The 16,421-nt window shown below is 39.5% G+C and overlaps 1 protein-coding gene across 1 annotated transcript; it reads right to left on the reverse strand.

Moving 5' to 3' along the window:
• Positions 1-14: 14 nt before the first annotated feature.
• MTERF3 (mitochondrial transcription termination factor 3) lies at positions 15-16,362 on the reverse strand. Its single transcript, XM_038127186.1, has 7 exons — positions 15,454-16,362; positions 13,004-13,156; positions 11,833-12,022; positions 8,682-8,829; positions 7,400-7,471; positions 4,490-4,651; positions 15-2,176 (listed from the first exon to the last, which is right to left on the reverse strand). The coding sequence occupies exons 1-7, from the start codon at positions 15,776-15,778 to the stop codon at positions 1,982-1,984; spliced, it is 1,245 nt and encodes a 414-aa protein (XP_037983114.1). The 5' UTR covers positions 15,779-16,362; the 3' UTR covers positions 15-1,981.
• Positions 16,363-16,421: the final 59 nt, after the last annotated feature.

Raw genomic sequence — 16,421 nt, forward strand, 5'->3', positions numbered from 1 at the left:
AAGTTTATGGTTTCTTTTTTTTTTTTAATCGTAAAGCCACAAAGTTTTTGTCAGGATGCTCAAAAAGTTCTTCGATCCCCCCCCTCCCATTTTAGCACTCCCTTTAAATGTTTTGCGTCCATTCTTCATCGCGGTTCGGGGAAGCTGGTTCGGCAGGAGCTTGCGCATTCAACATTCCAAAGAAACTGGTTTAGCTGTGGCAGCAATCATTCCCACATTTAAAAATATTAAAGGAATTTAAAGCCCAAATTTTGAGACATTCAAAATGTACAGAATCTGTAATACAATTTCTGTTACAATGGTAATACATAGTAATAAGGCTAGTGGAGAAAATCTGCAAAAATTAACTCCAACATTATGAACCCACATATTTTCTATTAACATTTTTACGGTAAACATTATTTTTTACAAGATTATTTGAAGATTACCGTTTGTTACTAGCATTTAATACTGTCAGAAATCCAAGTAAGCATATTGGACTTTGGATACTTTTATTTAACAGGAGGAAATGGGGGGAAGTGCTTAGTCAGCACATTTCAGCCACCATGAAATTTGATATGCACCTCCACCAAGAACTGTCTATTTAATAGAGTATTTCAGACAATCTTCCCATGCCAATGGAACAGAAAACATGAGAAAAATTACAAAAGAGATCATCTCAGATATATATTGCAGAAAATGAATGTGGTTTTTCAATGTGTTTCAAGCACTTGTTAATTTGAAATAAGAATTTATCCAAAGTCATAATCCAGAGATCACTACTATTCTCATTCTTTAAATCTCTTTAATCTTACTTTATGTCACATCTATTAGTAGAATTTAGCCTTTTGGATTTTATTCTGCTGTGTGCATAAAAATTGCTATTTTTAGCTTCAACAGTGAGGTTTTAAAACATTGAGGCATTTTCATTAAACAAGTTTAAATCCAAATTAAAACATCTGGATTTCAGATTTCCTGAGCTGCTTTTAATGAAGGAATTCAAACTTCTAAACAACATCAAACAATTCTGCATGTGGATTAAGGCAGCTTTTTCATTTTTCCCAAATACACTGTGAAGCATTTGATAATTCCATATTAACGTGCTTTGTGTTATGATAAGATTAAGTATTTTCAATATCCCATGATGCCAAATGTCAGAATTTACTTCAGCTTTTACAACTGACCAACTCTATCACCTTAATATATACTACAGCCTCTTTTCATGTGGTTACTTGTGTATTAAAGCCACACAAATCTCATTGGTATGGGGGGTGAAAAACTGAACATGGGGAAGAGAAAAGTAACTAAAAGTTCTTCTAGATTTCAGGGACACTAACAGCTTTTTTTTTTCTTTTTACAATTTTCCTAAATTCCGTTTGCTGGGGTTTTTTTTGACATTTCTAACCACCTTTTAGGATGCTAATTTCAGCAGCCAGCTTCAAAAAGAAACACCTTTGTAGCCTATTGAAAGAATGCCTTTCTGTATGAGGAGCTTCACATATTAATGGTGTGATTCTTTCTATCATACAAGGAAAATAATAACATTATTAGCTCAAGCAGGTAAACACAACATTACTTCACTACCACGCTATCTTGCTATTCTAACTTTTGGGGAAGAGGGTGAAAGGAGAAGATAACACAGGGCAAGACAGGGAATAAGTCACTAGCTAGTTTTCCAATCTCCCAAAATTCTGCCATTATAAAAAAAAAAAAGTATTTGAATTTACCTTTCTGTTAATGTGCTGCATCATCCACTCTGAATTAAGTTAGTGATTAATTAGAAGGCTTGCATTAGTAGCAATCATCATAATGGCTCAATCCTTCTGAAATACATTTTTAAGTTACTATAAGTAATACTGTAAGCCTTTAAATCCTACACGTTTCATAAACAAGGACTTCTTAAACCAGTAATTAAAAAGTTAAGAGACCTTAAGGGGAACTCGTTTTATAAAGTGTGTTTATTTTACAACTTAATTCTATAATTTTTTACATGTGTTACTAATCAAAGTGTTTTTAAGAAATTTTCAAAGTCCTGCATAGACGCTTTGGCAATCTCTGTACAAAACACCTCATCGGGCAAGGATACCAGCTGATCCAGGGAGATGTAGCTGGGTTGTGCTGGGTCATACTGGGCTCTTCCCAAGAACGCAAGAAACATATGCCTCTCTCTGATTCGTAATAGCTTTGAGTTGAAAACCTAAGAAAGAAAAAAGGGAAAATTTTTTTAGGTTGTCTAAATTTCAGACCCTGAGGCATCAAAAATAAGAGCATTTTTTAGACAACCTGAAGATCTAGGAAGCAAAAAAATAATAGGTTTATTTTCCTTTAATTTACGTCAAACACCAGGTAGGTTACATTTATATATAAAATACGTTTATTTTCCTTTAATTTATGTCAAACACCAGGTAGGTTACATTTATATATAAATTATCTAAACTCTAAATAAATACTTCAATACAATATGCTGACATACACAACAAAAAACAGGGAGTGATACAAAAATCCTAATGTGCTTGAGAGTTGTTTCTGTATAACAACCATATTACTTTTGTGTAATCACAGCCAGGAAAGTGGAGGCATTCAGTAACAGGGAGCACTTTCCCTCTAGCATCATACAGATCCAAATGATCACTGCTACAAGGAAGAAATGAAGAGGTGACCACATGGCATAATGCAAATAACAAACTGGCACAGTGGCAAGGGTAAAGGTGAGTGGATGTGACTCCTGTCATGATAATGTGGCCAAGAGGCACAGTGTGGTGGTTCAAAGCAACCATTTGTCTTCTGCTGCACAGCAATGCCTACCTTTGAAGATACCTGCCACAAAAAAAAAATAATCTAGACAGTCAAAGATGAGAACAATGGTAAGAGAAACACAAATCAGCAGAACATTTAAAAAGAGAGGGAAGCGGGGAAGATGAGATGCACAGTTAAGTCGTAAAAGCAAAGATCTAAGCTCATTCCTGAGCAATACAACAGAATAGAGAGAGATGATATAGAGGCAATAATGATGAAAATATGAATAGGAAGTAGAGATTTTACTAAAAAAGAGACTCCATTAATGGAAGAAGAGCTTAATGAGGATGCAAACTAATTTGAACAAGGATGGAAAAACAAAACTACTGTTCCTCCTCTGCCTTCCTTGAATTTTAAGAGGCAGTCAAAATACTGGAGAAAATAAAAGAAACACTTAACCACCATTTATAGCTTACAGAATGGTTACAAGAGAACTGTAACATCAGAGAGAATTTGACCAAAAAAAATCCTGTATACTTCCTATTTTCAATATTACTGTCATTGAGGATAAAAGTGAGTACAGATGGAGATAAATAGGCATTTGTGAAGGCACAAGTTAAAGGCCCAACCATATATAGACTGATGTGCACTACCTGTATCCTGGAATTCACAGTTTTCCAGGGTGAAAGGGAAGAACAGGAAAGAGAGGGAGAGACTGTGCCAAGTATAAGGAACAGAGGAAACATTCCCCTTATCCTACCAAACAAAAGGAAGAAAAGTAATGAGGTGAACCACCATAAAGCCAACAATAAGACAGCTGAGAAGTGAGCAAAACTTGCGGTCACTTACAGATCAAGGAGGGCAAACTGACAAAGATGAACATAAAAGCAAGCATCCTTGTTAAGTAAAGATAGATTAAATAGTAAGATAATCAAAATCCTGAGGAATGGTTTTATTCCCCCATGCAATTTTGGCTTTCGAGCCACTTAGATTCTCTCCTAAACTTGCTTTAGAAAGAAAACTACTGCTGTTCAGAAGCTGTAATTTCTGCTTTCATTTTTGCCTTGTAAGAAGATAGTGCAACTGCATGTAGGCATTGAATGAAGTGACTAACACTTTCAGCTTTTAATTTGTGATGAAATAGCAGTAATGAGGAGGTAGAAAAAAAACCCCAAAATAGTAATTAAGAAACGAATCTATTTTCAATCCCATGGTATTTTAGCAATTGCTGCAGCAATAAGAAGACCAATGATAATCTGATTGTCTAATGGACAGAACTTCTCTTATCTTTACACTGTATTTCCAGATCCTAAAATTTCTAAAGCTTATTTTTTAACTAGACAAACCTGAAAGAAATGTTTATATTTACATATATATATATAATGTTATCTACTGAACAGATCTTCTGCATAATCTGCCTTCTCTTGTGTCTCTTAGGTAAGATTTCAGGACAAGCAAATCCCTAAGCAGGCAGTAATCTCTCTTGCATGAACACAGACGAGATGAGCATGACTACCTCTGTTGAAAACCTTAAATATCACAAGGCTGTGGGTAGTGATGTCACATGTGCTAAGGGAAAATAAGCACCAGTTCCATATGGAAACCCTCAATGGTTTCTGGATTGCTAATAAAAGTTATCCCTATTAGAGTAAAAGCCACAGGCTAGCTGAAGAATACACTTATGTTCTGCACAGAGCAAGGCTCCACCTTCAGCACATTAGTGAAGTGGCTATGACAAGAGCACCTACAATTTATTCCCAGATTAACAGCTCACCTGAGGAAAGCGAGTAAGCATGTGGTGGGGAATGCCCATTATGTTGTGTAAGTAGTCAAACGTCTGTTTGAGTCTCTTTTTACTTGCAGTTAAAATCTTGGGAGTTTTACACACTATCTGCTGAATTTCATTACGTTGAAAACCAAGTTCAATTTGACAAACCTGAAAAAGAGCACAATTTTATCTTTGCAAGTACAGCAAACTTAGCTTGTTTTAATGTGCCACTGAAATAAATTAATGCAAAATTCTTCTATCCTTTTTCACACAGCCACAAGAATGCAAACCACAAAAATATCTGCCACTTCAGTTCTTCTAAAGTCAGACAATGCAAATTATTTATTGTTCTAGATAAAAGTGTAATTGTTTTATAGAATAACCTCAAAATAAAGATAACTTCTGTGAATGTCATGTATTTTTCAGTTTGTCTGAGATATGAACAAAAAAACCACATCTCCATATGTATGGCAGTTAAAAGCATAAAAATTCTCCCCTAAGAGTCCTTTATCATTTTCAACACCAAGCTGTCAAAAGACTTTCTTCCTGTGGAGCTGATGAGCTCTGAAAAGCACAGCAATCAAATAGCTAGTGACTACTTTTGCTAATGTGTTACCTCTTTTGCTAATGTATCCAAGGTACATTTTTTAAAATAGGGAGTATAATCTCTATAGTCTTCAACTCAAGACTGCTGAACCTAAAAGAGGTGTGTAGAATACATAGTGTATTTGATTTATTCTACAGTTCAATAAAGTCTCAAGTAAGATGTCTTTTTCAGAGACTGCCTTGACTTCAATTATGATTTCCCAAAAGGCAAACAAAACACATTTTTTCAATAAAATCATGAGCACTCCTCCCAAAGTGCAGAATGGCAAGCAATTCATTGAGTTGTTGAGAAAGAATTCAGCATACAAGAGTGTCTGTTAACTCAGTCATTTCTTCTATCCTCCAGTGACACTTACAAGCAGCTTGTTTTCAGTTTAGTGGGTGTGCTTGCCAGCTAACATAACCAGACTTTCATATCAAACTAAGGTACTTCAATTGGCAAGAAGGTGGTGTTTTTGTTTGCCCAGTTTGATGGGCCAAGACTGCAGCTCTTTTCCAGAACTGCTTGTCAAATGGAGGGAAAGGCTTGGAATCTAGGTTTTGAATTTACCTTAGGACTTCCAAATTCTTACAGGGAACTGTTTCTAGAGGCAACTATAATCAGGTCTTTCAACTCCTCTTTTTAGCTTTTCTGCTTTATAAATATGAGTGCACCACACAAAATACCATTCAACTAAGACAGCACTCAAGTATGGAAATAGGTGTTTGCACATGAGTGGTATCTTCCATGGACCTGAGCTGACAGGGGTAACTTCCTGCATCAAGATACACAACCAGAGTTAAGACCCCATGTTAAATCACTGCAGAGATAAAGCTGGGCCCACTACAGAGGTAATTGTGGCAAGAATCTTGAGCTTTTATCTTCTACTCCATGACATGGAACAGCTCCCTCGACATGATCAGTGACCTCAGGTGTAAGTTGCTTTGACTGCACTCAGTCTGACTGCAAACATGTTTAATATTCAGTAACTCTCTAGGCCACACATGCTAATATCCTTATTGCGTAAGCCTCAGCAATACTCAACAAAGTATGTTTTATTCCCACAACAGGCAGTGGTAATGAAAGCTTTGACAGGTTTTACCCTGTCAATGAATCTCTAATTGTGCTTGATTAAACCCTCAGAGGATTGATTAAGCAATCCTTCAGCACATTTAGTCCATGACTGGTATCTTACGACAGCCAAGATCAGCTACTGTACTTGTTTCTAAATAACAGTCCGTTCAGAAGGAGGGATACAACCTGATCACTCCTGAACTGTTGGTAAGTGATTTCACTTTCCAAGTACTGTCCTCCCACCACCAGTTTAGGACATACAGGTCTGAACACAGATTCTGAATCCAATCTCCCGAAAAGCTTGAGCTTTTAAGAATTAGTAGATTCCAACAGTGGGGACCTAAAAATCCTTCCTTTCTTTCCCTTTCTCACACATTTTAAAAATAGAGGTGCTATGCTGTATTTCTTGGTAGATAAACAAGATAGTCACAGAGAACTAAAGACCTCAAAAACACATTCATTGTAATAATGGCTCCCTAGCCTGTGGAAACAATGTGTGTTTAAAAAGAAAGCACTATTAATTAGAACAGTCTGCTACTTTCCAGTCTCCTCCCTTACCACACACACATTTCAGATTGCAAGATTTCTACAGTTTAATAGTTTCAGAACACTGAGTCTGTCTGAAAATTATACATTTTGATTTATAGTTATTTGTTATAGAATAATGGAATTTCACAAATTGTTACACTACATCATGCTGTTTGGCCTCGATGGCTTTACAGCACAGTAATTAAAGCAATACACTTACATTTTCAAAAGGGAAAGGAATCCCCATGGGTTTGAAGTTATTTACCCAACAGTTGTTAATAACGACCATCTGCTATCAGACAATAGGTGTCAAATGCACATTTTGGCAGGCTAGGTACCTGCCAGGAGAAAAATAATCAACTGCACATTTCTTGCTCCTAAATACTCACAGGACAATCCAAGTTAGCAAAGAAACATAATAATTAAGAGGAGGGAAAAAAAGACTGAGTATTTTTCTACTCATTAAAAAAAGGGTAACCATTTATGTCATCATACAGCAACTTTTGGCAGGAAGGCAATACATCAGAGTAGAAGAGAAAATAAGGTAATGCTCCATGCATTCAGCTTGCATGCTACAGAGGAAAATACATTGTTTAACAGTTATTTTATATCACCACTAAAATTATTTCATTAAATTCTTTCTGTACACAATCCCCTGCATGAATTTTATCTTCTGACAACTCTTAAACTATATACAATACACTTTTCATTTCTATTCTTAATCTCACCTGAAGATTTTCTTTTACAGGCTCTATTTTGCCAGTCAGTAGCCTTGGAAGACGAATTACCAGATCCTTTGTCTACAATCAGAAAAAACACATAAATTAAAGAGTTTTACTGAAGGCTTCTTTGTAAATTTATCTGTGAAAGAAAGATCCTATATAAACTGTTTTTTTTTAATTTAATTTTGTATTTCATTTTATCTCTACACCAAGGATGAGTTTGCATGAAACAGAAGTATGTTAAGATGCAAAACATTACTTAAATATGTTCTTTTGGAAAACAAAAAATAATACAATTGTAAAGCAGACAGGAAGAGGGAGTACAAGCATGCATCAAAAGGAGAAAGTACGCTCCATTGCCCAATTTCTCTCAGCCCTCAAGTTGTTTCTTCCCATCTTTTTAAAAAAAGTAAACAAAACACTACCCGATGGAGGCTATAAAAGGATTTTTTAGTGGCAGTGGAGCTAACTTCTGAATCTGGTTAGACCACAGTGTAACAGCACTACAAGAAATACTCTGCATTCCCTGAAGTGTCTGATTACTTGTAGTCCACCGTGAGTACAAGGCAGTGGCTAAACTTTTTTCCGAGATTTCTCACCTCAAATTTGGAAAGGCCAGCAATAGCGCACTGTAGTAGCTATGACTGTTCAGCTAACAGAAAAACCCAAGATTCCATTTGGAATTTGGTATTCATTGCAATCCCCACCTACTGCAGGACACAACTAACACTGCCCACTTACTCCAGGCAAGTCCAGCTACTACCTGCCCTGAAGATCCCAAAGCACGGTGCTGAATAACCGCTAAACACGTAATGTGGTATGGACCCATGAGCAAACAGAGGCCACTCTTGGTGAGCTGAGCATTTATCTAGATCAGATATTCACAGATTAGACTATCTTTTAAATTCTTTAAGTATGTTAAAGTATTTTGAAGAGATGAAGAGCACCAAATAATTTTCCAGAAGTTAAAAGAGCTGCTTGCTGTTTCAGTAATTAAAAAAATTCAGTCCTTTGACTCACGTCAAATAACAGAACTGGACATACACATGCTTATTTGATAATAACCTGTAGAAGGTCATCTTGAGAAACTGTACTTCAGGTCCTCTGAATGATAGGGGTCCATATCAATTCCACAGACAGTTAAAACCATGTTACCCTTCTGTAACCCTCTAGTGACATTACTGATGTTAGCACAATGTTTGTTGATAACCTTCAAACACTTGGAGTATTCATATTTCAAGACCTTACAACAGTCATTAACAAAATACCTGAACACTTCAGTCGTTACCTTTTTTACACTGAGACCAAGTTCATTTTTGAAGAAACCCAGTCTGTTATCCAATCTTTCCACTGAAAACAACAGTAAATATGGAGCTCTTGAGACCATCTGAGCAATTTCTGACTTACCAAATTTTTTTGATTTTAGGTAAGCCACTCTAGAAAGAGAACAAAAACAAAATAAAATCCAGTGATGAAAATTATATTGCCTCCATTTATTCAGTGATCACTTAAATTCCTCAGTGATATCTTATAAATGGACAGATGTTCTAGCATTAACATGCAACTCTGCCAAAAATAATTAGGGTGAAATCTGCAGTTATCGTAAAAGCAAAATACCCTCCCTTCCAATTAATTAGAAGTAAAATAAACCTCAGAGCAGAATGTCAATACTGAAGACAGATTTTAATTCCTTCCAGCTGTACTTAAGCAGATAACTATGTTAGCCTACAGTTAACTACCAGTCTGTCTCCTAGATTGCAAACACATTAATAGGGTATGGACAAGAAGATATATACAGCCTTTTGCTATTTTAATGAATTCCATTTCTACTGCTGAAAGAGTGGAGTCCTATACCTCATACACTCCTGTTTTGCCAATAGCATTGGAGTAGAAATATCATACAATGATGCTGTGTGTAGAGATATTGTCGAAAAACACATTTCTACATCAGCTGAAGTTGTGTTTGCCACAAATAGGTCCCTACTTTTAGTCACTGGTCTAACAAGTGAGTAACAAACATCTGGTTGTCAAAAAGCAAGAGGAGTTGACTAAAGTTTTGATATTTAACAGAGCTTGCTTTCTTTCCTTCTTTCCAAGTCAAAACTTTTTCCAAACTTTGATTTCAGTGAAAGTGAAATCCTATTTCAAGTACCCCTTGCAGTAGATGATTAGCGCAGCTCCCAGAAAAAAAGGCTTGAAGAGGGGAAATACCGCACACCAAGTAAAGAGACACAATTAATCCACATACTACCATGTACTAAACAACTAAACTACAATTTGGAGAGGCTTCCTCTGGTTATAGATCAGAGTAGTTGCAATATGAGAAGTATTTGCAGTCAGAACAACTTAGAGCATACAAGAATTGGCTTATCTGGTAGTAATTAAGATAATAAATGGGTTGCAGAATATTCTGCAGAAGCAGATATTCAGCAAAAAATGGGCTTTCTGTTAAACCATGTCTTGTGGAGAGAAAAAAATAAAATTACCTTCCAGTCACTACAATTTCCCTCTTTCCACAAATCCTCAGAAATTAAGTTATCACAAGCCTAAAACTCCCAGATGGAGGATATAAAACAAGCTCTAGAGGACCAATTCCTAACGGAGCAGGCACCCCAACACAGAAGATAGCACCCTAGGCTCCAGACAATGACAATGGAACTGGCACAGCTTCCAAGCATCCCAGAAACAGCTAGATGGGCAGATTAAAAATCAAACCTTTTGGCTGTCCTGACACTACTCCTTTTCTGTTAACAAGTCATTAAGATTCACACTTGAAGTGTTTCTTTCTGGAAAGGCAAGAAACTTAAAAGAGGAATGGCGACATAATAGTAACCTGACTGTAGAAACGAGAATATTCAAAGGAACACAACTATCCAACCTGGCCAAAGCTTAAGATACATCTGTGAGTGCTGGCACTGAGGTTAGCCCTCGTTCCACTACAGGGCTCAGCAGTTCTATGTAGCATGTTAACAGTTTTAAGTCATCATTAACACCAGCATAAAACAAAGCATCTGGTGCAGCTGCAGTACAGACACTGATTTGCAACTGTCAAAATTGTCAGGAATTATGGAATGTTTTGACTTTTACAGTGTTTATCTGAAGTCAAATGCCAAACCTATTGAAATTTGTGTTTTGTTTCCTGGCAACATGGCATCCATAGCAATAAAACATTCCAGAGTGATGTAACCAATACTACGTCCATCTGCACTGAACTGTTTATGCAAAGGTGATACTCAGCTTTCAAAAGACAGCTATTTGAGACACACTCACTTCACAGCCTTTACAGCACACTTACTTTAAAGCTTGCAGGAAATCATTCACCAGTGTCAAACTTACAGAAGAATCATACTGCAGAAAATTAAGGAGAAATCTGATTGCTCTGTTTAGCCTCTTCTTTACTAACCAGCCAGTGCCACAGGAGTGTCACTCAAAATAAAATCTGACTTGATTGAAGATTTAGGATATTTATCACAAAAAAACCCTCCAAACCTCCTTTCAGAAGAACATAAGCAGTCTGGTCTGATATGTAGACTCAAAACTACTGCTGGAAAATGACACAGGGTATTTTTTTGGATATTGTTTCTGAAAGGACACTTATTGAACACAAGATTAGAAGAACAGAGGGGAAAGAATTTAGATCTATGTTACACAAGAGTTTACTCATGTGCCTGTTTCTGAATACCTGTACTCTCAGATTTCTGTTTCAGACAGAAATGCTACTACATGCAAGAGCCAAGACGACAGACTTTTTCTCTGGAGTACTGCGAAGTTTTGAGTTCATGTTAAACATGCACATACATACACACATGAGTTGTTCTGAAAGAAAACTATTGAATTAGGAATAATATTATAAATTAATGTTAATTTTAAGGACTGAAGAACAGTATAGGGCCATACAAGTGTGACACACATACACACACGCAAATTAGTTCTTTGTAGTCTTGTGTTGAATTTCAGCTCGAAAACAGGAAAAAAATCACCAAAACCCCCTGCTGCTATTAGATGTCAACACAGAAGAGATCTGGTCTGCTTCTTTGATTGCAGAACTCATGAAGTTTCAAATTGTGACTGAAGAGTTTAATATTGTTCTACAAATTTACGTAAAGCCTCAGGGATGTCATTTTGGAAAGAAAGCTGACAAAAGAAAGAAAGTAAAGCAAGTGGCCTAAGATGGCAAGCGGCTTCCTCTGAGGCAGATAGACAGGGATGGGCAGTAAAATTTGTTAACAGGCAGTTTTTAGGTGGATGAAGGTGTTTCCTTATGATACCATCACACATTAGTGCCAACAGATGGGGAGGCACAAGAACACGGAGCCAGGGGTTGAGTAAGAAAGGAGGCAGCAGGCAGCACAGGTTCCTTCAGACATGGTTCAACCAATTGGGAAACCAGATCTTCAAGCCAAGGGGCTTAACACCCTGCTACTACTTGAAAGGCTGACCTGGTTTCTAAAGCTTCCAGATCTTCACCAAGGATGTATGGATTTTTGGTCAGGAATGATCCCAGCTGATTGTCTTCTACACCCACATCCTTAAGAAACAGAAGTATTTTTTTTACATCTTTTTCAAAGTCCAAGGTCAGTAAGAGCTGACCTGCCTTTTGACGTTTCTCCACTTGGGATAAGTCAACTCCTACAACAAACAAAATTAGAAGTTGTTTTAATTAAACACAGACCCTGCTTTCTGTAAGTGTTTCCCAAAGGCATGCTGGAATTTATAGGACTACTCAATTTTTTGCACTGATTTTGCATACTTTAATTACTCAACACAGCAAGGCTACACCACCTTGTGTATTGTGGAAAGACTCCAGATAAAATAAGCAGTCATTTTAGAAGCTTTTGCTGAGTTTATTTTTTCAAGACAGACCTTTGCAGTGAATCCTGCATGTGCCACATTTAGAGACCTGCTCTTGTTGCACAGAAGAATGTGTGCATGAAATTTCCAAATCTGTTATAAAAGGGAAGATGACCATTTTGCAGTGAAGTGACTTAGTATACTGACTCACACATGACAATTTCTTACCACATGGGGACAGATTCCCCCTCTCAAATATTAATTTCTCCAGCTTCTTTCTAGTCTTCCTTGCATGTTTGGGCAACAAGGTGGTGAGAAAGCTTGAACTTGGGTATCTCTGTAGTACAAGTGTTTTTTGATGAGAAGGAAGGCTCTTGTCAATCTCTTCCCTTGCCTCTCCAGGGTGCTGTGCCTCACTCCTAATGTTATGCATAGCAACCATTCTCATTCCTTCCTTCCAAGGATGAAGAGCTGCACCTTGTTTTGCAGCAAATTAAAGCATCCTTAACCAGCCCAAAAGAAGAAAGACCAATTAAATTACACAGTGATCCCCACCTCCTGAAGCTGTGGGAGATGCCTCCTTCTAACACGCACAGCACTAAAGGACTAACACCAGCCAGCTTTGTTTCCCAGTAGTATGGCATTGCTAGTGACACAGTCCCCTCTTTTTGTTAACCTGGATAACATTCTGCAGCTTTTTACCATTGGTCACTGTTCCCATTTTCAAGTTTATGAGGTAACCAGTAAGAGCAAAGCACCAATTACAGGATCTGCAAAGCTCCTGCCACAGGGAGACCACACAAACAAAATCACACTTACCTAGGTGGACAAGTTTTGCAAGGGTTTCTGAGTGATCAACATAATCTCGGAGCGTGGAAGACTGAATGGGGAGAAGTGGTTCTGCAATGATCTGTACAGCTTCTTCCTCGGAAATCACCTCCAAAGCAGATGAAGGTGGGATGTCATCCCAGTCTGAGAAACAAATATAGAAGACCCAAATGCATTTTGTGAAAGACAAAGACACTCCCACCAAATGCTATACAAACCTCTTAAAATCTTTTCTAAAATGCAGGAACACTGTGCCATGTGATAAACAGCCAACCTATTATTTGAAAACATAAAAACATAGACTCTGCTCCCAGTTTTTGCCTCTGTTCCATCTCCTGGTCACTGTCCATCAACTTTTACTCATATGGCCAAATCTGAGAGTAGCACCCAGCGAGCCTGTCTTCAGTCTGCTGCCTAGACCACTGCAGACAACAGATCAGATCACCCTCTGGAAAAGGACTGTCTTTCACAAATGTCTTCACAAATGCATTCTTGCCTGATCATAGCCAGATAAAAGGCGACTGCAAAGATTATTTTTCATAACCTGACCAGCCCACTACTTTGTGGCTCTCCTGAATATGATGCCTGAAATGCACCTGTTTTAACTTTCAATGTATTTCATAGCCAACTCCAGCCAAGCTATTATGTCTTATCCATTACAGAAAGGCAGCTAAATGCCACTATCTCTAATAGTAAAAGAAGTAACTTCCTACTCACTAAGCTTTCAAAGGGAACATCATTATGCTTGTTTTCCCCTAAGTGTTCCAAGTCACAGAACTCAGTATCTTTAAAAAACAAATTCTCTAAACAGATCTGTTTTTCCATTGATAGGAGCTCACAGCAGCAAGATTAAGATTGCTGTTTGCAGGCTAGCTGCCAGCATCCACATCAATCATCAGTTTGATTACTGATCCGATGCCCTGATTATAAACTCTTCAGGAAGGGGATTTTTGGTGCTCTATAGCTTTGTATAATGGCTTCTGAGAGACCAGGGTAATACTCTCCCAAGTCAAGAAATAAAGGCATATCAGAACTCTACTACAAGTAATTCCAAAGTAATTAGCATGTGCCTAATGCTCCAGGAAGAGTTGCAAAGACTAGCTTCGTAACTGTTGAAGGTCTTGTCTTTTTCTCATAGCCTCAGAAACAAAAGCACAGTAAAATATTTTCAGTAACATTTACACATTGAACAGGAACTCTCTAGGAATCTATAGAAATATCAAGTGGTTTTTTTTTCAACTTTTTGAGGACGAAACCAATATACAATAAAGTCCGTTCTAGACGCATACATGTCTTTTATTGCCAGTTTAAGGTCCTTATACTTCCTATTGGGAACCACACTTCAAATTACCAAACCCCCCCAAAAATTATCAATTATGTTTATTCCATTATATAGACTGTCAATTGGGCAAACACACACACACATTCTCCAGTCAGTCTGCTGGCAGATAAAAATCTGGCAAGTGGATAAACTGCATTGAAGGTGCAGCCACATACCAGCTGGCTGACCCATCACTTTGGTGCAGCACTGTTTCAGAACCAGTACACACACAGATCTCTGGTGCAGGTCTGAGCCACCCCAAATAATAAGCTCTGTATAATCCAGGCTGGCTGGGCTCAAAGCAGAATCTGAACATACAAGGCTGCTTAGAAATTCAAAGCAAGTTTTCTCAGCATATCCAAAGTAATTTGAAAGGATGGAAATATTATAATCCTTGTTTAGGTGTAAAAGTAGGGGGGGAAGGTGAGTAAATTTCCTCAGAGCAACAACACCAAGGCGCCGCTGCGTTTATCTCCTTTCGTGTCCTTTCCTCAGAAGACAGCTGGGCGAGCATTTCTCATCAGAGCAGTGCCTAAGGAGGCTTCACACCACTGCCTCCTGTTGGTCATCCTTGATCCCTCAAACCGTGGAGTGGGAGCGGCTTCAGGCGTGCAATCTCCCATCCTCGTTCAAAATAAAAAAAAACAAACCCAAAAACAAACCAAGAAAACAAAACAAAACAACCAAACCAACAAAAAACCCAAACAAACAAACAAAAAACCCCAAACCAACCAACAACAACAAAAAAAAAATTTAAAAACCACCAAAACCAAACACCCAAAAACCCCCAAACCAAATCCCTTTAGTTTGTACCACCACATCTGTGAGGGAAAGGCAAACAGATGCAGGTAGGGTTATGAAAACTCCTTCAAACGGCAGCTCCAGACCTACATTTCTACCCAAAACCTTTATCTCACTTTAAAGGTATTCTTTGCATGCCACATCGACCATAACTATCTGAATTAACTAGGGAGATAAGCAGAAGTGAAAGTCAGGAACTCCACATACATATTTTAGGCAAACAGGGCAAAAAACGAGAACCCAGCTGGGGTTAAACCGCAGCATACTGAAAATATAATTTGAAGATTTGGAAGAAATGGTATCCCTTAAAGCCTCTTACCTTCGTCCAGTATTTTCGCATTCAGATCAGGTAATATTTCTGCTTTTGCTTGTTCCTGTTGTACTGAAGGCAAGTTATTTTCGGGAGAAGAGAAGGATGCATCCTTGGCGCTGCCGGGCGGGGAGCAGCTCCCTGTGGACGCTTGCCTGCACGCCTGCAGTCTGCGCAGAACAACCTCCTTGCGGGCGGGCAGCGCGGCCAGACAGGGCAGCTCACGGCAGGCCCCGGCGCAGCCGCCAGCCCTCAGCCTCCGAGGAAGCTCAGCAGCACGGGCCGCGTTCAGCAGGCAAGCCCAGCGGGAGACGTGCCGAGCCCACACAGCCATGGTCCACCTCAGCGCAGCATCCTCAGCACGCTGTAGGCCGAGAAAGGCTGCGGAGTGGCACAGGCGCCGCCGGCCCCGCCGTAGAGCCGGGAGCGTGAATCCCCCGGGCGTTACAGCAATCCCTCGCTACAAAGCACCACCTAGCTGCCTTCAGGCTTTAAACGCGCGACAAACGGAGGAGCCGGGTCTGAGGCCACCGCCCGCCCCCCTCTCTGACAGCCGTTCCCTTGGGAGCACGGGGGAAGCCCAGCCAGGACCTCAACCCACCCAAGGGGACGGGGCCCTCCGCGTAAAGCCGCGACCGCACACTCTCCACAGGGCGGGGAGGCTGAGTCGGGCCGCGCCCGCCGTCCTCCCCTCGCAGGGTTCCCCACGCCGGCAGCTGCTGGATGCAGCCTGCGGGAGAAAGGGCAGTGCCGCCCGGCCCGGGAACTGCGGGACCCACCAGGCCTCCCCTGCGCGGCACGGCACGGCACGGCTCGGCGCGGCACGGCCCACGTGTGCGCCCCGCTCCCCGGCCCGGCCCGGGCGAGACCACTCGGAAGGAAACGGAGGGAGGAACAGGCCGCAGCGTCCTTCTCTCCGCGTGTTGTAAAAGGGCGGTGTGGCCCCGCCGCCCCCCCTCCCGCGCTTCGTTGCTCTG

Source organism: Motacilla alba, chromosome 2 (assembly GCF_015832195.1).
Source record: "Motacilla alba alba isolate MOTALB_02 chromosome 2, Motacilla_alba_V1.0_pri, whole genome shotgun sequence".
Taxonomy (NCBI): Eukaryota; Metazoa; Chordata; class Aves; order Passeriformes; family Motacillidae; genus Motacilla; species Motacilla alba.